The 18,051-nt window shown below is 37.9% G+C and overlaps 2 protein-coding genes across 2 annotated transcripts in view; both read left to right on the top strand.

The window, feature by feature from the left end:
* Positions 1–7,872: 7,872 nt before the first annotated feature.
* Positions 7,873–12,218, top strand: prdm12b (PR domain containing 12b). Its single transcript, XM_059549109.1, has 5 exons — positions 7,873–8,315; positions 9,942–10,132; positions 10,246–10,401; positions 10,817–10,931; positions 11,067–12,218. Exons 1-5 carry the CDS (start codon positions 8,096–8,098, stop codon positions 11,489–11,491), a joined length of 1,107 nt encoding a protein of 368 aa, XP_059405092.1. The 5' UTR covers positions 7,873–8,095; the 3' UTR covers positions 11,492–12,218.
* Positions 12,219–14,528: 2,310 nt separating this feature from the next.
* LOC132140918 (complement C5-like) overlaps positions 14,529–18,051 on the top strand; it is a 31,097-nt gene continuing 27,574 nt past the window's right edge. The window contains exons 1-5 of the mRNA XM_059549982.1: positions 14,529–14,781; positions 15,043–15,238; positions 15,405–15,558; positions 15,876–15,946; positions 16,022–16,116. Of these exons, the coding sequence (XP_059405965.1) occupies positions 14,714–14,781; positions 15,043–15,238; positions 15,405–15,558; positions 15,876–15,946; positions 16,022–16,116 (584 nt within the window). The 5' untranslated portion in view covers positions 14,529–14,713. The remainder of the gene's footprint in view (positions 14,782–15,042; positions 15,239–15,404; positions 15,559–15,875; positions 15,947–16,021; positions 16,117–18,051) is intronic.

Raw genomic sequence — 18,051 nt, 5'->3', positions numbered from 1 at the left:
CTTGTCTATATCTCCAAACAACAACTATGTCAGTAATAATGCAAAAGTGACTGACTCTGTTAAGAATTAACTATATAGAATGCATTGTATGGTACATTTACCATAATTTTTTGAAGACAAATTGGTTATTTTACTTTATTTTACCATATAAGTACTGACAGTGTACCTACAGTGTACTTACCCAAGAAAGTAATGTAGTAAAAGGTAACTGGGTCGGTTAAGGGTTTAGGAGTAGGTTCAAGGTTAGTTAGCTATGACCCAGTTATTGTAATGGCTATAATAAGTATGTAGTATGTACATGCTGAACAGGACTATAAAATAAAGTGCTACTGACAAATTTATAGTATATAATTGGCTTTTTAAAAATGACTAAAGACCATTAGTTGTCTAATGTTGTGGCATGGTTTCTTAATGCATAAATTCCAAACCATATAAACATTTTAAGTCAAGGTTTACTTTTGGAGCGGTATTTGTGTGTGTGTGTGCTTTATTATGCCCTGCATTATTTATTTATTTGTAAATCTGTTTTTCTGGGATCGGTGATGGAATTTAATTTCATATTATATTATATGGTCACACTTTATTTTAAGGTCCAATTCTCTCTATTAACGAACCATTAAAGGGTTAGTTCACCCAAATATTTCAATTAGCCCATACTCACCCTCAAAGCAAAGGTATATATGACTCTCTTCTTTCAGACGAATCCAATCAGAGTTGTATTTAAAAAAAAATTCTTTGCTCTTCCAAGCTTTAGAATGGGAGTAGGCGAGTATCCAAAAGTACTCAAATAAAATGTGCACATTAATAATAAAACTTGCCTCGCGGCTCCAGGGGGTGAATAAAGGCATCAGCGTATTGATGCACTTTTGTAATGAAAATATCTATATTTAATAATATTATAAAGTATTATTATAATATTATAGAGTATTATTAATACTTATGATAAATACTTTTTTCTCACTTTTGCTGACTGTCATATGTGCGAGCCATTCCGGCAGATGATGTAGGACGTACGTGTTGCATTAGTGAAGAATGCAGAAGCATGGGAGAGAGAGCAAAACAAAAAACGGCAAGTCATGAATTAGAAGCACAAAACGAGGATTTGTAAAGAAAATGTAGGAGGATTTTAATACAAGCCAAGAGGAGACTGGTTTTCCTTTGGTAAAGTAAGTAAACTTTGCTTCCTTTGCTCTTGTAAACAAACTCACGAGACTAGCATATCTCACAGACGTGTCTGTGACACATACATACGTCATCCGCCCAGAAAGACTTGCACGTATGGCACTTAGCGGAAGTGAGAAAAGAGTACAAAATTTTAAATATTCGCTACAGGAGGCCTTTATTCACCCCCAGGAGCCGTGTGAGGCATATGAGGCATAATTATATTATATTATATTATATTACTAATTTTACTATGATATCTATTCTTTTTTTATTATTTGTCTATGTTTCTGCATGTATATGGGACAGGACACAGGAAACTAACAAGTAACCAGGTTTCTGCAACCTGCTTTAGTTGCAACAACGTAATTTTGTGATGCTGTTTGTAAATGTTTATTGAAACTACTGTTTAGGAAAACACCAGATCATAAAACTATGTTGGTAGTGATGCTTTTGTAAAATGCACCTCTGGTCAGGATGCCTAATTAACAGAGCAGGTATTTGACAGCACCATGTAGTGTTCAAGCTTTTATGGAAATTAATCTTTGATGTTAATTCTAAGATCAAATTAAAGATCTTAATGAATCATGATTTTAAAATGTGTTGATATGTGAAAATAAAGTACAATCAAATCCAAAAAGTATATGGTTTAAAGAAAAATACTCATAAAAGACTTTTTCTGAGAGTGCTTATACTGTATAAGCAAGCATGTACCTATCTCAGTGCCTAGCCCATTGTGTGCGATGTATCTCCTTCTCCCACATCTGTGGTCAGACGGATGATGATGTCAGCCATCGAGTCTTTACCAGTAATTACACATCAGATGACAACAACTTAAAATTGATGTCCTATGCATGAGCGCTAAGTGGTCATTTTAAAAGTTTGAGACAGGAAGCTGAGAGAAAGGCCGTGTTATGAGGGTGTCAGCATGGGAATTGCCGGGGCAGCTGTACTGTACACACTCTGCAGTAATAGACACACAGAGCCCATTGCCAAAAGCACATTTGGCATCAGTAGCAAATGAGTAATTATTGGGTAATGACCCAGAAGGTGTCCCTTAATTGAATAGAGAAAGTAGGGAGAGTGGTGCCACACTGTAATAAAAGCAGATGGATTATTTCAGGAAATATCTTCTTAAGTGGAAGGGTAAATACTGATGAGCCTGCATTTATTTCTCTGACCTTTAGATAGATAACCACTGATTAAAAATTTAGGCTCTAGTGGGAAAAGAGGTTTTTGCTTTTACTTTTTTGCTTTTTTCTGACCATAATAGACCTCTATCCACCACATTCAGTTTTAAATCTTAAATGCATTAGTCACAAAATTGACATGTGCGGGAGAAAGGAAAAAAAAAAACTTTAGGAAAAGCCATAAGTGGACTATTGTGTGGACTAAGAGGTCTTTTGTTTTGAGATCATTTGATGCAGTGACATTTTTCCCAGCGAAATGTCAAGATCACTCTAATGACTACAATGCCCGAGTGGGGTATGCCCTTTTCTCCCTTTTTGCAAAATGATAGGTAAATTATGTAAATGCAGGCATCGGTTATTTACTTTTTACAAGCATTTACCTTTTCTTTTAATGCACTTATCTGTCAAAGGAAATTGCCTGCTGTTGCCATCACTTATCTGCAAGAATGATGTGGGTCGTGTTTTGATCACATCTTCACTTTTCGGATATGTTCGGTCTTTACTGCTGCTTATCCTTGTACTCTCACCTTGAGTTTTGTAAGTGTAACAGGTTGCTGTACAATGTATCAAATGGGTCTCTATGAATTGAGAACAATAAGCAGGTGCTTTATATCTATTAATAATGTCCAGGGCCCCTTTCTAACCCAATATATAATTATGTATGTGGATATTTCTTAAAGGGATAGTTCACCCAAAAATTTAGTCATCATTTTATCATTTCATAAATGAATTATTATTATTGTTTTTTTTAAGTATTTTGGTTCAGACAATAAAAAGGTTCCAACATTCTTCAAAATATATTATCTCCACAGAAGAAAGAAAGTGATACAGGTTTGGAGTGAGTAAATAATAACAGAATTGTCATTATTTGAAGAAACTAAGCCTTAATTCTGTTAAAATGAACATATAAAGGTTTTGCTTTGTGAACAACAATTAATTCATTAGAACTGAATTAATAATTGGCAATGACAACAGGAAGGAAACAATCGTAATTTTTTAGTGGCACATCTGATCACAAATACACTGTTGTGCTGCTTGTTAGACTGTTACAAATCAAAGTTTTTTAAAGGAAAACAAGTGTAAGAGTGTTGTTCTTGAGTCTAATGGTTACATTTGAAATTCCTTATTATTCAGACCTTAACAAAACAGCAGAACTACATGTGTAATTAATTAAATGAGATAATCAGATGAATCATGATAAAATCATACTTATTGGTATAAATTAAAATCAAACAGTAAGCTTATTGTCAACAAATCTTGGCATTTTCAACAGGTTTGTTGCTCTACAACCAAAAAAAAAAAAAGGCTTTGCTGGTTGCTACTGGGATCATTCTCACTAAACTGTGTCACACTGATTTGCCAAATCCGCTGCCGGTGCATATTGTGGTCTCCATCCACCGGGAGACCTGTCTCTATCTCCCACTGACTCTATCAGCAGCTGTTTTCAAATTCTGCTCCTTTTCAGATCATTCCATTCTTTATTCCCATTACCGATAAGCTTTTAAAATCTACTCAGAAGAATTCACACTTCATTGATAGTTTATATTTTGTAATCTACTTTAGAGAAAAGATAATGCTCCCATACAACACTTCATTCTGCAGTTCACAGACACTTTATAGAATAATCAATCTGTGTTGAACTCATAGAGATGAGTCAACAAATAATACAATTACTAAAGCTGAAAGAAACTGCCATCATTAACGGCAAATGACTGTCTGTGAGCATTCAGAGCATGCTGATTGGCTGATCAATGAAGCTATACAGGTACACTGTATATCATGAATAAAAAAAATTTTCAAAAAGAGATTTTTGGAAGATGCCTATAGGATTTTAGTATTAATTAGTGAAAAGCCATTACATCAGCCTTATTGGTTGTCAATTGGCATGTGTCTCTGTGGAAAAAAAAAAAAAAGATTTTATTTAATCTGGATTTGTCTTAAATGTAGGCTATTTTCTGTAAAATAATAAAATTAGTCATCATATGCATACAGCACGTGCTTGCAACTACAGTGTAATCTTTAGATCAAGAAACCTTATGACACAAATAAGAGCTTCAGGTTTCTTCTGCTCACCTGAAAATGCACTATAATAAATGATAATAAGAGTAATATTGTAATATCACAAATAAATAATAATAAAAGTAGCATTTCTGCCATCTGTCTGTCACCTGTGGAACTCTTTTGATCAGCATGATTGCATTTCCTCTCTTCCAGTTTATATGTCTATTTGGATTTTTTTTTTACTATTTAACAAACTGTATTAATGTTTAATTTGTAATGTTTATTCATTTGAAACATATGTATTCCATATTTAAATTATGTCGATGTTAGTTTAATGTTGTCATTAACGTCACTTGTGTCTAGTTCATTCCAAATGATATAAACTGGGTGATTATAAAACCTGACGCAAGTTTCACGCTGGTCTATAACATAATGTCAACTCGAACTGAAAGGAAAAAAATTATATTGTCAGCACACTCTCTCAATTCCTAATGCAATTTGAGGAGACGCGATAAAACACTTCTTCGTTTCATAGTGCTTGTGCAATCACACAGACATTCGTCGATACTTTATTTGTGGTACAATGAAACAGGTTGTGCTGTATTTCTTTGTAAATTAATTCGTTTTCGTAACAAGTGAAATAATTTTATCATTGCTATTTGAAATATTAAGCCATTTCGATGACCAAAAAGCCAGCAGCATAATTAGTACTCCACAGATCTGGACACAAAACAGGCGTTTAATAATGTCTTTGATAAAACGCAAACATTTTCCTCTTCATCCAAGTGTCAGTCCACATTAGCGGCAGCGAGCCAGATGCTTTGCTCTCTTAAATCTCTCCATGGAAATTGCGCACGTGCTCCTGCAATATCCATCGCTCAATAAGAGCTTTGATTTGCACTGTACGAACACAGACGATGAATATACATAATACTCGCGTGATATCTGCTCTTGGCCACGGTTTTCCTCCACCATTTGGGCACATTCCCATAAGCACTTGTGTGATGTGACTCGGCTTGTTCGCGTTTTCTGTTTGCTTTCTAGCCCCCCTCTGGTCTCTGTTCTCTATTCACTCCCTAGTCTCAGCTGGTCTAAGTGGGCCAAACCTGAAGAAACCTCTATTTTTGTTTTGTCTTCTCTCTCTTTCAAATAATCAGCCGTGTGCCAAAAGTGTCCCTCTTGTTTTTACGCGTGCCAGTCACCTGCCGTCTGCCTCGCTCCTTTCCTTTCTCAAAGCTTGCTTTTCTCTTTCCAATTCTTTTGACTTTCTGCGGTCTGGATCCCCAATGAGATTCAGATTGGGTACATATTGAGTCCTCTATTGTCCTTCAAGGGCTGTACTACGCTAATTAAATTTTATCCAGCCATATAAAAACCATTTCTCTCCTCCACGCTCCCAATTCAGCTTTCCAGCCCAAGTCCTCTCTTATTCCTTGCCCTAAAAATCCAGTGTTCATTGAGTCAAATCAATAGAAAAACATTTGCAAATCTCCTTTATTGTGGGATTTTTGTCTCCTTTCTGTTGTGATAAAAGCACCGCGGAACAGCTTGCAGCTTTGTGCAACCGAGACGCGCGGGACAGACGAAGGCCATGAATGCAAAAGGCATTACGCGCAGCAGCAAGTTTCTTTATCAACCTGTTATTGAACTCGCAATTATTTCCACGCCGTCCTTTGCATCTGATTATTTCATAGAATATTGATTCGCCGTCTGTTAATTATCATTGCATGCTGTATAGTCGCCAGTTGATACGCAGCTTTTCCATTAGTCAGTTACATAAGATTTTTCTACCGACATTTTTTTTCTTTACTTTATAAGTTTGAAATCTCTTGGAGGAAACTGGTCTTATCGACTGTCCTTTAGGAATGCATGTTGATATCTACAGTCATATCCTCCAAATCAATAGTAGCAGTAGCACATGCATAAGAAAGTTCGAGTCGCATGCCATTGTCACTGCAAGTTACACCAAACGATGATAACATTAATTAAATGCTTGAGATAGCCTATGATCTGTCAGTTCCATCACGATATTAATTGCAGAAAAACCCACAGTCTTTCTATAATGAAAAAACATGACTGCATCCCTTACCCCATGCTGACTAAGTTTACCCTTGTTTATGAAACCAATAATAGTGCAATAAAAACAAATCAATCTGTACTTGTGCAAATCCAATTCAGCAGGGAGGGTGAAACCCCTGCAGAAAAAGAAAAGCCGGGAGGGGGGTTAGCCCCCAAAAGCAGCTGTTGAGTCTTAATCTTTTTTCTTGCCCTATCACTCACCTATATTCTCCTCAGCGCTCTCCTCGCATCTCCCTTTGGAAGTTCCCCACTCGCCAGACCCCATCCTTGTCCAGATTTTTTTTCGGGCCATCCCCTTGTACTTATCTCAAAGAAAAGAAGAGTGCATGGATGTCAAATTGCCCTCAAAAACACCATGAAAGATTGATTTGCAGCACTTTTCATTCAGCCGGCATTATTTTGAAGAGAGCTGAATAGGAAACCCGCAAGCCGGGAAAGGAATAAAGATGTCCTCCCTGTTGGAAAGGGGGGAAACTGCCCATTTTGTCTCAGTCCATCAACCCTGGAGAAAGAGGGGGAAAGGCAAGGGGCTATTCAGAAAAAAAGCCCATATACACCTCACACAATACTAAAAGACTTTAAATTAACATCCATGAATATTAAATTACTTCGGCCTGAAAAAGATTGAATAAAAGATATACTTGACCCAGACGGCTTTGCATATTTTCGTACTCCAAAGCACATCATTAAAACCTATTCAGATTGTTTATGCCATTTTAATTCCGATATGATTACTGTATATTGAACATTAATAAAAAAAATAAAAAAAGAACAGATAATTAGTGTTGTGCTTGTGCTAGTTCCTCCACATGTTGCATTAGATAGGAAATTAGGCAATAATGTAATATAATTAATTGTCCAATATTTTTAATAAACGAATAATGAATGAATATAATTACTGATCTAATGATGAATGCTGTGGCTAAAAAGGAAGAAAACACCTTGACATTTTTTAACTCCGTTCCTCTCAGGAAGAAAATCTATCGCTCAAAATGTAAGACACAATTTCTATATTACGATAGCTATTCGTATGCCTTATTTTTGTCTTCTTAGTGGCACTTACAAAAAGACTGATATTACTGGATATTGTCAGTTTCTCGTATAGGCAAACGAGATAAGCTATCAGCTAACAAATTTTAACCTGGGTTTAGTAAAGAGTCTTCACGCTGAGAGTCAAGTTTGCTTCTAGGTTTTCCATGCCAGAAGTGCTCCTGTTCGTCTCTCAGGAGCAAACAGCTGGAGCGGAGCTCACGGTGCTGAGATGGGGCTTGTTATTTTAGCCAAAACGCGGTTGTTGGATCCTGAACATCAACACACACATCGCTCCCCCTTCTTCTCCCACCCCCTCAGGAGTAGCCACTCAATAAAGAGTGTGGCGTTTTTTTTTCTCCTCTGGTTGAACAAGTCTAAAGAACACAAGGGGAGGGTCATTAATAACTAATTACCGTGGGTCAGACCTGACGCATATAAAGCCCACCGGGACCTTGGTAAGGCGAAACATTCTCTCGACACTTAGCAAGAAGAGAGCACATTGGCATTGCATTGGCCTCAGACTGATCAATCGATTACATTCGCCTTTTACCACATAGATTTACGCTTTAAATTTAACAGCAAGGGGGATACTGTCAGGTTTTATTGCAGGGATATTAGTTAAGGGTTTCATCATGGGTTCAGTGTTGCCTGCAGATGCTCTGGTTCTGAAGGCTGGATTTAAGCAGCAAACTCTGGCCCTGTCCGACATCATCACATCAGACATCCTGCACAGTTTCCTGTACGGCCGCTGGAGGAACGTCCTGGGCGAACACCTGTTCGAGGAGAAGACCAGCACTGTCAGCCCCAAAACTGCCTTCACCGCCGAGGTCCTGGCGCAGTCGTTCTCCGGAGGTGAGTCCGCAAGATTCCACCTCATTCGTTGATTATGGGAACGTCTTGAATAAATGTGTTTGCTAAAGTATTTATTTATTCTTATTCCAAATTAGATCTGATGTGAAACTGTTTAATGTGGAGGCAAGGCCAGTTTTGTGTGTATTGCATATTTAAAATACAATTAATGACAATTAAAAGTGGTTGAAATAGGCACATTAAAGAGAAAAAAGTCAAATATATTTAAAAGTAGCCAATTTTAAAATAATTTAGTGGCTTATATGACGATTGAAAAGGGGGGAAATTGATTAAAATGATGCAGTACAATAAGCTTATTCAAAGATTGTACAGGTAAAAATACATGCATGATTAAAGTCGGACTCGTGCGAATTGGGGGTCTTAAAATGTGTTCTTTATACAGTATGCATCTCAACGGCATTTTTAAACATTTTAATGACAACAAAAGTTAGATAAAAGTGATAAGTCAGATTGCGCATAGCCGCTTTCGCCTTCACCTGAGGAAATGGCAACAGTTGCTCAAGTTCCGAGGGTCGTATATTGACAAGACATAAGTTGCCTATTATCATTTGTAGGCTGTTACTACTTTCCAATAAATTATATGCATATTGCAAGTTAAAAATGATTTTACTATTGACAGCTAACGCTTGATGTTTTGCGGGGAAGAAAAACTATTTGGGTTGCACAAGACGGACTTCAGCAGAAAGATTATAAATTAAAAAAAAATTAAGTAGGCTAAATCTCTTAAAAGTAATTAAATAATTGGCACACGGTTTGTAAGATGAATATATGTGAATAAAACATAATTATTCTAAATGCATTAGGCTATAGGCTATCATAAAATCGGGATTTAAGCATGGCACAGCCTACAGTCAAGGGAAACCTATTTAAATAAGGCTATTAAAATCATGAGGTAACGTCGTGCTTGACCTGAGAAAGTGAAGCCAGGACGTTAGACAGAGAAAAGCCCGTCATTCATCAGCTCGGGACAGTCTCCACACCCCCGCTTTGACACTTTTCTCTCCTCTCAGGCGCATTTAAAGTTTTCTGTCCCGCTGGTAATATGCCGTGAAAGCTGATTCTATCGCTATTCATACCATGTCAAGCAGCTAATCTCCTTTTCTGCGTTTTGTCAGAAATTCCAGGGCCGTTTAAAGAAAGTTCTCGTTTCTTTCAGCGCACATTTAGTGCTACAAAGTTTCTGAAAGGATAATGAATACGGAATAAGCTATTTCTTGCCTATGAATATATAGCCTCGTCACATTTAAAGCGTAGAAAATTGCTGAATTCTTAAACGTAAAGACGCGTTTGACATTTATTTGTGTCTCGCCTGAAAGCCGCATTTAAGTCTTACTGATGGACACATTGCGCGTTGCTTTATATTGGCCTAGAATAAAATAGAATAGTTTTACAATATAAAAGGTTTTATGCACTTTGTTCTAAACTTACATTGTAACATTTTTTTTCTTTTGCTTTAAATGCGCTTGCAAACAGGTTGCGTCATTGCAATTCAAGTGTTTTTTTTTTTTGTTTGTTTGTTTAAATGTATTTTCCCCTGGTTTTTATTAGATATTTAAACTAAATGTTCCAAATTAACATCATACTTTATTTGGCGCTTTCTATCTCCAGAGGTCCAGAAACTCTCCAGTTTAGTGCTGCCAAGTGAAGTCATCATTGCGCAGAGCTCAATCCCTGGAGAAGGACTTGGCATCTTCTCCAAGACCTGGATAAAAGCTGGAACCGAGATGGGTCCCTTCACAGGCAGGGTTATTTCACCCGAGCATGTGGATCTCTTCAAGAACAACAATCTCATGTGGGAGGTAAGCAACGTTCAACAGGTGTCGCATATACGGCCTCATTTTTGGGGGAGTTGATCCTCCCAAATTTTCATGCCAAGCCAGAGATTCATGGCAAGCGTTTTTGTTGTTCTCAGGTTTTCAATGAAGATGGCACGGTGCGCTATTTCATCGATGCCAGCCAAGAGGATCATCGCAGCTGGATGACTTACATCAAATGCGCGCGCAACGAGCAAGAACAGAACCTGGAGGTCGTGCAGATCGGAAGCAGTATATTTTACAAAGCAGTAGAGGTTCGTTTCATATAGACTACTTTTTTTTCCTAATTTGATATTTATGTAATTTGTATGTTTAGAATCGTCATACGTCGAAGTACTTGCACTTTTAAATTATATTCCATCATTGTTATTAACATCTATTCATTCAACTAAAATCATTTTTTATTATTTCTATTTGATTTTGAGTTTTTAGAGATTAAGCTAAATTTTGTTCAAATTGTAAGGCAGCATAAAAGTTTAAAGATAGATAGATAGATAGATAGATAGATAGATAGATAGATAGATAGATAGATAGATAGATAGATAGATAGATAGATAGATAGATAGATAGATAGATAGATAGATACTTGAGTAAATAATCTTTGGTTTTAGTATAAAATGAAAACATTTTGAAATATTAAAGCATTTAAAAAAAAATTTTCATTAACAGACAATACCTCCAGATCAAGAACTGCTTGTGTGGTATGGAAATTCCCAAAACACTTTCCTGGGTATCCCTGGAGTCCCTGGCATAGAGGAGGAACAACAGAAGATTAAAAAAAGTGGTAAGTAATTCAGTCACTTCAGGGCTTTGGGTGGGCTTCAGGCTGATCTTTATCATAATGCTACAAAAGCCTGAGCTACAACTCCATTTGCATGTGTTTGAAGTCCGTTGACAGAGCTCTCTCCTCTCCCCACAGATGATTTCCACCTGTGCGACACCTCCTCCACTACGTTGCTTTCCACTGCCAGCCGCATGCGCTGCGTCATCTGCCACCGCGGCTTCAACTCCCGCAGTAACCTGCGCTCTCACATGCGCATACACACTCTGGACAAGCCCTTCGTCTGCCGTTTCTGCAACCGCCGCTTCAGCCAGTCCTCCACCCTCCGTAACCACGTGCGCCTCCACACGGGTGAGCGCCCCTACAAGTGCCATGTCTGCCAGAGCGCATACTCCCAGTTGGCAGGACTGCGGGCGCACCAGAAAAGTGCCAGGCACCGGCCGGCCAACACAGGGTCTGTAGTGGGGCTGCAGGCCCACTCACCCCCTCCTCCACCCCCTCAACTGGCACAGGTTCCTCACCCGGCCTCCCTGGTGCATCACATACCCACCATGGTGCTATGAGAAGGCATGAAGCATCTTAGATGTTTGCAATCTCACAGGCTGTTCTTCAGTGCTGCCAGCTCATGTGTCGAAGTTTGTCTATGACAAGCAGACCCTGAGTACTATCACCTTTAGGGGATTCTTCGCAGTTCCTTAAAGGTGAAGAAGTGGTCAGATATGATGAACGATGCCTGCAGAACTCAGTTATGACAGCACTGAAGTGAAAAGGATGGCCATGGAATGTTCATGTTGAATTCATTGCCAGAGCTACTGTTCACACACTGATGGCTCTTTGTTCCGGTGGATATCTGTCACATAATATCTGATCAAACATGATCATTTTATTTAAACAGTAGTCAGTGTATCTTTTATTCATATTTGCATGCAAAAGTATTGTTTTGTCCCTCTCCACTAAGGATAAACCCACATCAGCTCATTTGTTTTTAGCCACTATGAAGGATCCACTTAGATCAAGCACCACTTAGTGACTGATTTGTGTCACTGCAGCCCAATCAGAGTAGTGGGTCTCAAAGCATGTTTATTGTGAATGAACAATATGAAGTATGTAAAGAAATGTATATATGATTTGAAGATTTACTTCCAACAACATGGAATAGTCACTTTATCTATGTATGTATGTAAAGCTTAAAGTATTATTACAAAACTTGGTTCTATTATATTATGTATACTATGTTTGCTTATGAAAATTATTTGGGTATTCACTTGTCTGCTCAATAAATAATTAACAAATAATCTCAGATTTTGTCACTTTTTTAAACGATTTATTGTGTTAGATAATACAGAACTAAAAATGTAAATGGCTGTAAAAATATCTACCTAATTCAAACTAGAAGCTATAACTACTTTGGCTGTACAAGTTTTTCAACTCACTTTTAAATATGTTGTCATTGAATCTTAACAATTTAAATTTAAATTGGTTATGATGAGTTTAAGTAATGAAAAAAACATATCACGTATTGGACATATTTTGTACAGTTAATTGTACAAAATATCCATGATGTCTTTACTAATTTTTTCTCTTTGAGAACCCTCAGTAAATGCTCTTCAACATCTTACATTTACATTTATTATTTAGCAGATGCTTTTATTCAAAGCGACTTACAATTTGGGAATACATCAAGAGATTCATCTTAAAGAGGCTAAAGGACACAGGAAGTGCTCATCATATCAAGTTTCATGCACTGTTCAAATAAATACAAGCTAGACAGAGATGAAGCAACATGACAAAAGAGGTAAGCTTTCAGCTGTCGCTTGAAAAATGTCAGGGAATCAGCATTCCGGATAGGGGCTGGAAGATCATTCCACCAGCCAGGAATGGTAAACGAAAATGTTCTGGAAAGTGATTTTGTACCTCTTTGTGATGCTACCACGAGGCGGGGATGTAGATTTTATAAGATTGAGTGGAAATAGGTGGGTGCTGAGCCTGAGGCAGTTCTATATGCAAGCATCAGTGTCTTAAACAGGCTCTTTTCGGCTCGTTAAAGACCAGTCATGCCACCGCCTTCTGAATCATTTGTAAAGGTTTTACTGTGCATGAAGGAAGTCCAGCCAGAAGAGCATTGCAGTAATCCAGCCTAGAAAAGACAAGGGCCTGGACAAGAAGTTCCAGGTGAAGTCATGCTGTAGATTTGGAGTGGCCAGGAAGACAAGAAGCTCAGTCTTTGCCAGGTTGAGCTGTAGGTGATGTTCTTTCATCCATGCTGAGATGTCCGAGAGGCAGCCTGAGATCCGTGCAGCCACTGTTGGATCATCTGGTTGAAATGAGAGATAGAGCTGTGTGTCATCAGCATATCAATGGTAGGAGAAACCATCTGTTTGTATAATGGGTCCCAGTGATGTAGTGTATATGGAGAAGAGGAGGGGTCAAAGAATTGATCCCTGAGGAACCCCAGTGACCAGTTGATTTGCTTTGGATACCTCCCCACCCCATGCCACCCTGAAAGACCTACCAGTGAGATGGGATACAAACCAGCGAAGTGGAATCCCTGTGATTCCCAATGATGAGAGGGTGGACGTGAGGATCTGAATGTTCACCGTGTCAAAAGCAGCAGACAGAGCAAGCAAAATAAGAACTGATGTTTTGGAATCAGCTTTTCAGTCCGCAGGGCTTCAGTGACTGACAGTAGCACAGTCTCGGTTGAATGGCAGCTTAAGAAGCCTGACTGGTTAGGATCCAGTTGGTTGTTCTGTGTAAGAAATAATGATACCTGGTTAAAAACAACTTGTTTTAGTGTTTTTGCTATGAAAGGAAGGAGAGAGACAGGTCTGTAGCTATATGTAAGTCAAGTGTTTAATGTGTTTTTTTTTTCTTTTTTGCACTAACGTCCAGAGATGAGAAATAGGTAATTGAGGGAAGAGAGGAAGAGAGGAAAGATGGGAGGGTGAAAGGGAGCGCAGGTTTCATCTAAAAGTAACAGGTAGAAGGGTTGGTGGCACACAGGTAGGAAGATGTAGGTTAAATGTAAGAATAAATGATCAGATATGTGTAGAGTTTTTAACAAAATGTTGTCTGCAGTACAATTGCGTGTGATAAAAATTTGTCAAGTTGGTTCCCTGATTTGTGACTGCTTGTAGTGGTAAGACATTTGAAATCAAATGAAGCTAGGAGTGAATGGAAGTCTGCAGCAGAAGGCTTGTCCAGATGAATGTTATGGTCACCAAAGACTAAAAGTGGATTGATATCCTCCGGGAATGAGGACAGCAGACCATTCAGCTCTTCTAGGAAGGGGCCCAATTGAAAATTATGTTGGTTTCTGTGTAAATTTTAACCACATTCAGTAAATCAATGACCAAGTCAATAGTCAGACTGATGTCCAAATGATATAGAATTGCACAATAATATAACAACCCATGGGAAGAAAACATCTCCATGAAGACCCCTCTTAGTTGAAAACAGAACTATGCTTTATTTTCATTGTGACTTGCACAATGACTTAGCAAACTGCACAGTGATGATATGAGCATTTCATAATCAAACATTAAACATTTACACCAGTGAGAAGTGGTGGGAGGTGGTGGAGTTAAGCTAATCAGTTAAGCTAATCATTATGACTGATGTATTTCACATATTTGGACTATAGCTATCATTACTAAAACTAAACCTCAAAAAACATTTTGGGAACTATTTCAAGACAATTACTTAAAGCAAGCAAAGCAGATATTAATTTGGCTGACAAAAACTAACCAAATGCCAGACCTGTTTTTATAAGGAGCAAATAGTCTATGATGGCACGTTTATTTTTTCTCTGTATATTTCATCTCTTCTTCTGCATTACTGTCCAGGAAAGTGTGTAAGTTGCAATTTAAATCATTTAAAAAAATCTACAAAACAGAAAGAGTGATCTGTATTATCAAAAAGCAGAACGGCAAAACGAATAATGATAACTTAACTTTAAACTTCTGTACACTCTTGAAAAACAGCTGTTAGTAATCTTTTATGTTTGTCTGAAATTAGGCATTTAGTGTATGTTTACTACATCATTTGTTTTGTTTTTTTGCATCTGCCATGCTCTGATAGCGACCCACAGACAACAAAATATTTTGTTTTGCAGATACCTAATCACTGCACCTAAACTGCTGAGACTCGATGCTTTGGAAAATGTGGTGGTGCAGTTGTTTGGATATGACCAGGAAATTACAGTACAACTTTACCTGAAGAGCACACTACCACCAGTTTATAAAGAATATGCATCTCAGTCCCTGAAGCTCAATGCCATGAATAACTATCAAGCTTCAGCTACTTTACGGGTAGGACTACAAATTTGGAAAAAGATCCCAGAAGAAAATTTTTGTATGACTTTTGGCTTAGATATGTTGTAATTTACAGTTGCACATTTTTTTTTAAATTGTTTTTTACTGATTTTATGTAATTCATGAACACTATTTTCAGAAAAGCTTTTTTTCTGTTTCACAGATAATGCCCACAGATTTCCCTGAAGAGGACAAGTTTGTCTACCTTCAAGCGATCTCCTCTGCTTTCTCTGCACATGAAAAAATTCCAGTCACTACTGTGAATGGGTTTCTCTTCATCGAAACTGACAAGCCACTGTACACACCCGAACAAGAGGGTCAGTATGAGAAGAATCTTTCATATGATGTGTGTAAGGCTGATGATACATGGGGCAACTTTTTGAGCAATGTTGGGCAATTTTCAACAATATTGCCGTCAACGGGCAACCAGGTGAGACACAGGGCCCATGAGCAATCTAAAATATCCAGATATAAATTCTTTACCCATTCTCAATGGGAACGTGTCCAAGCAAAACTGCTCATAAAGCTGGCCTGTGTATCATCAGCCTAAGAGTGCGAGTTTATGTACTGTATGAAGAGAAAGATGGAGTGAGTAAATGAAAGAATCCATCTTTTGAATCTGTTTGCTTTCTAGTACAAGTGCGTGTTTACTCCCTTAACGAGGAGCTGAAGAAATCTAGACGAACTGTCACCCTTACATTCGTGGTGAGTGAGCCTCACTTCACTTGAATTTTGATTGCTATATGTGGACCTTGTATTAATGTTTCAACTTCCTTTTAGGACCCTAACGGTATCAAAGTAGAGATGATTGATATGGCAGACATCATTGGAGCAAAACCACTTCTTCCATCATTCAAAATACCTTTAAAGCCAACGTAAGACACAGACTATTAGAATTATATTTGAGTTGATCTGATGTTTAAATGCTTGGTCAGGTATAGTAACACTCTGGTTTGCTGAAATCTGGCTTGCATGTGAATATCTGTGATAGTTCATATGGACCCATAATGATCTCAATAATAATTCACGCAAAAGACACAATGCACACATGCGTAACCCAATTCACATGCATGAGAAATAACTGATGTGCACGAAATATATATGTCACAAAAAATACAAATGCACAAAATAAATATATATATATATATTCATAAAATACATTTCACAAATCCAAAAAATCATTCACAGATGCACAACTATGCACAAAATATTTTAATGTTTTAAATTCATAAATTTATCACGGGCTGTGAATGTGAATCATCTAGGATTTGTGTATGTATTTTTGTGACTTTTCCTGGCAGCGAACTCCTCCCATATGACACACTCTTTAGCCAATCAGATTTGACGTATGAATCATAGATATACATAATAAAGGCCTTATTTATGTATATATATGGTATGAATCATGTGCCCTAGGTGTGCCCATAGACATGGGCATGCCTACCTGGATGCTGACATCACTGGCATAAGACCACCTTTCAAGTTACAGTATTGGGAGTAGCGCATTACAAAAGTAATGCATTACAGTAACATATTACTTTTTGCTGTAACGCAGTAGTGTAAGGCATTACTAATCAATTTTCAGTAATATTTTACTTGGTACATGTTCAGTAACGCTTTCGTTACAACACACTTTTAGCCCTAAATTTAATTCTTCAAAGAAAAGAAAAAATAGCAAGACCGCAAGATATTAATGAATCAAAAAAGAAGCAAACGATTTCTATTTCCTGTTTTGGTCAGTCAATAGCTGCGTGTAGTGTCCACCTCTGATATATTTGTTTAACCATTTTTTTTATTTATTCATCTCTATCTCGCTGGTGGAACTTTGTATTGTATGATGTAGTCCAGTGAAGGTGTTTTTAGGGCAGGTTTTACAGGAGAGCTGCGAGAATAATGACATGACACGGGATGATTTCGGCCTCTGTGCTCGAGGTACAAGCGAGGATATTAGCTCCGCCCGGCTCGCGCAGGCCAGTGTAAAATCTGCTAATGGGTGGAGATGGCAGAATGGTGAGATGGACGTATGCGCATCTTTTCATTTTGCAATTGCATATGGCATTATAGTTTACATATAGTCCTGTTGTGTCTAATATGAATTGACCCAAGCAATTCACAGATATTGCCAGATAATCACTTTACCTCTTACCATACTATTAACAGATTTGGAACATTTGTGATTCTGGCCGTCATCCTTTCTCGCATTGTCTTGAGCCTTCACTTTGCCAATTATAAACTACAGTTTATATTGTTAGTTGCATGGATAGCCCACAGTCATTATTATCAATATGCCCTCTACTGGATGTAAAATGCTCTGCAGTACATTTTGTCATTTAGATTACGTAGATTAGATTAAACTTTATTGTCATTATGCAGAGTACAAGTACAGAGCTAATGAAATGCAGTTAGCATCTAACATGAAGTGCAAGAATATAGTGTTTTATATACATATAAGTGCGGAGTAAGTGAATCTATTATATAAAGTTGAGTGGAGAGAACCTTCAGGACATACCTGTGCCTTGGCTTCAGGATGACCTTGGAGTCGCCAGGCCCGAACTCAAGACAAGAGGGGCTCACATAGAGCACCTGTAAGTCTCCTACTTGCTTAACCGATGCTAGCATCACTAGCAGAGCAGTTTTCAGTGAAAGAGAACGTAAGTCGGCATTCTGAAGCAGTTCGAAGGGTGGCTCTTTGAGGCCCCTAAGAACCGAGGATAGGTCCCATGTGGGGATCGTGAAGGGGCGTGAAGGGGTGAAGGAGGGTTCAGCCTTCTGGACCCCTTCAGAAAACAAACAACCAAGTTGTTCTTGAG

Source organism: Carassius carassius, chromosome 5 (assembly GCF_963082965.1).
Source record: "Carassius carassius chromosome 5, fCarCar2.1, whole genome shotgun sequence".
Classification (NCBI taxonomy): domain Eukaryota; kingdom Metazoa; phylum Chordata; class Actinopteri; order Cypriniformes; family Cyprinidae; genus Carassius; species Carassius carassius.
The sequence above is the reverse complement of the archived record's forward strand: the minus strand, read 5'-3'. Positions and strand labels throughout refer to the sequence as shown.